General features: G+C 40.7%; 1 protein-coding gene across 1 annotated transcript; it reads left to right on the top strand.

Moving 5' to 3' along the window:
* On the top strand, positions 1 to 1638 carry LOC111460232 (chaperone protein dnaJ 20, chloroplastic-like). Its single transcript, XM_023103389.1, has 2 exons — positions 1 to 669; positions 1213 to 1638. The coding sequence occupies exons 1-2, from the start codon at positions 205 to 207 to the stop codon at positions 1366 to 1368; spliced, it is 621 nt and encodes a 206-aa protein (XP_022959157.1). The 5' UTR covers positions 1 to 204; the 3' UTR covers positions 1369 to 1638.
* The last annotated feature ends 1299 nt before the right edge of the window (positions 1639 to 2937 follow it).

Below are 2937 nucleotides of genomic sequence, written 5' to 3'. Positions count from 1 at the left end.
AATTCAAAAGAGGAGTTCTCAAACTTGAGCTTGCTCACATTCTCTCTGCACCTGCTGTCATAGCTCATTACACAGCCAAGAGAGAGAGAGAGAGATCCATCGTACAAAACAAGAACAGAGTGACGAAACAGCGGCAGCGAAGGTTTGATAGAGGCAAATTTCATTGACGTAATCGTAAGGAGAAATCACAGAAGAGATTCAGGCATGCGTAGCTGCGGTTTGGCTTTATCAGGTACCGATTCACGGTGCTATTTACCGGCGATGCCTCCGATCTTTTCTCCGATGAGAGCCTGTCCACCGGAAGGAAATTCGCAGGTTTTGTTCCCTAAATTGACACGGCCTCCTTCTGCTTGCGTTAGAGCAAAGGCCACGGTTGTCAACGAGGCGCTAGTCTCCGACGCCGTCGAGATAAGCTTCTACGAGCTTTTAGGAGTGCCGGAGTCGGGGTCGATGGTGGAGATTAAGCAGGCCTACAAGCAGATGGCTCGGAAATACCATCCGGACGTCTCGCCACCGGACCGGATCGAGGAGTATACAAGGAAGTTCATCAAGGTTCAGGAGGCGTACGAGACGTTATCGGATCCTGTTATGAGAGATTTGTATGATAGAGACATGGCGAGAGGTCTTCACCTTGCTTTCTCTGCTCGAAGACGGGGCTACAACCATGAGGTATGTTTTTTGGCCATTTTTGAGGTCAAAATCGGTTGCTGAATCAATTAGGATGTCTTCTCTACCTTATTTTATTGCAATTTAAATCATTATATTGAATTGATTTTTACTCGTCTTGAACAATTTCGCCTCCTCATCCTGAATTCTTGTTATTTTCCCTGACCTCTTCGTTTTTGCAACCTAGATTACTCCATGCACTCAGTCTGGTGTTTCATCTGTTTTTTTAATTTTCTGTCTTCGATTTAACAGTAGATGATGATTATAATCTGGACCACAGGTATATTCTCGATATGCAAATACTTTTTGAGTTTTTTTTTACTAAAACAGTAGATTAACCATTAGCAACAGCTCTTCTAATTCTTCGACTATCTTCTAATTAAGCTAATCCTAATTCAAAAGACTTGTGTGCATCAAAACATGTATAATCTGGACCAAATCATGACTCCTACCTATATAACTTACATGACAGACATCGATTCTTTTAGTTTCATTATCAAAATTTCCTATATTAAATCTGTACTTATAATTCTCTGAATTGCTCAGGAAATGGATGAGAAGGGTGGGTGGAAGAGCCGTTGGCAGGATCAGCTATCAGAATTAAAGAGAAGAAGCATGAATAAAAATTCAAGAGCAAACATGTCATGGGGAGCTCGAATGCGCAGGCAAAGGGACGAGCTTCACAACGACGATAACCCGTAATTTGGTTCTTCCCCTGCTCTGAACTTTCAACCTTCCTGCATATAGCTAATATTAATACTCTAGCTAGATACAGGACCTTAGCCTACTGATTACTAGAACTTCTACTTGTTGCTCTGTGAAACTCAAATTGCTTAGAGTCTGCATATTGGGAACTTGTTTCACAACGCATGTAAATCACTAGAAAACCAGCATCGAATGTGTGTGTGTATATATATATATATATATATCTGGAAATTATAGTATCTCAGAGTAATCTATCAATGTTGAATTTATCGTTCCTGATTAGTCCTGGTAGATACCAATTTTGTTTCAGAATGTCTACTGTGCTTTTCTAAAATCACAGTCTTTGTTACCAATATTTTCTCTGTTTCCGTTCCACTAAAACCACGGTTAGAACATGATTCAGCTTTGTCTGTTTAGGTTTTAAAAAAGTTGCTAGGAGCCAAAAAACAAGTTGAAGAAAAAACAAACTCATCTTTTGGAGTGCCACCATTAATGCAGATTACCATCCTTGTGATCAATAATGCAAAAAAGAATCGTCTTACAGATTATTGGTTCGAGTCATTATAGGAGTTAAAGTCATGGAGAAATTACTTGTTGAAACTGTCGCGTTGAAACTGTCGCAGTGTGACGAACCGTTTCACTTATTTGATGTACGAGAGAAAAGGGTCTAATCACATTTGAATAAATTTGTCGAGCCATAGAGCAATTTTCTTGGATTTAATATCTTATGAGTTTTTCTAGCAACCAAATGTTTCATGAGAATAGTATAAATTTAGGGAGAGGTTTTCACGCAATGTTTCGTTTCCCTCTCCAATCGATGTGGGATCTCTCCACCCTTTTGGAGGCTCAGTGTCCTCATTGGCATGTTGCTAAGTGTTTGGTCTCCAACCAATGCGGGATCTCACAATCTACTCTTTCTTTTGGAGACCCAGGGCCCTCGTTGGCATGCATATTGCTTAGTGTCCTCGTTGGTGGCATGCATATTACTTAGTGTTTGGCTCTGATACCATTTGTAACCGCCCTAATAGCCCAAATCCACCATTAACAGATGTTGTCCGCTTTGGTTTAGTGTCTGGCTCAAGTCCCATTAGCAGATGTTGTCCGCTTTGGCCCGCTGCGTATCGCCCGTAGGGAGAAGTTTTCACACCCTAATAAGAAATGTTTCGTTTCACTCTCCAATCAATGTGGGACCTCACAGAATATGAGAGGTGGAAAAAATGACGTTGCCGTTGAGTGCGAGTGATGGTGCATGGAAGATAAGCAAGGGGAAAGGGACCAGGGGCAAGTGGGTGGTAGCAGAGCAGTGCGCTATGTGTATTCATTATCGAGGGTCATTTTCATTAAGGCTATCCAACCAGCAAGGTGTTTGAAGATTCACCATAAGTCGCTTGGGTTTAAATTTTGGGCTGACCTGAGTCCCTTTGTCCTTAATACCCTAATCTTTATCTTGTGGGGTCCCCCTTGATATTACACTCAATAATTCATACCTATCTACATTCATCCATGAACAAAATTATTTTAAGTGGTAATTGAAAGTGATATTTCCTTTTTTTTTTTTTTTTTTTT

This window comes from Cucurbita moschata, unplaced genomic scaffold (assembly GCF_002738365.1).
Source record: "Cucurbita moschata cultivar Rifu unplaced genomic scaffold, Cmos_1.0 Cmo_Scf00023, whole genome shotgun sequence".
Taxonomy (NCBI): domain Eukaryota; kingdom Viridiplantae; phylum Streptophyta; class Magnoliopsida; order Cucurbitales; family Cucurbitaceae; genus Cucurbita; species Cucurbita moschata.
This window is presented reverse-complemented; position numbering and strand designations above follow the sequence as displayed.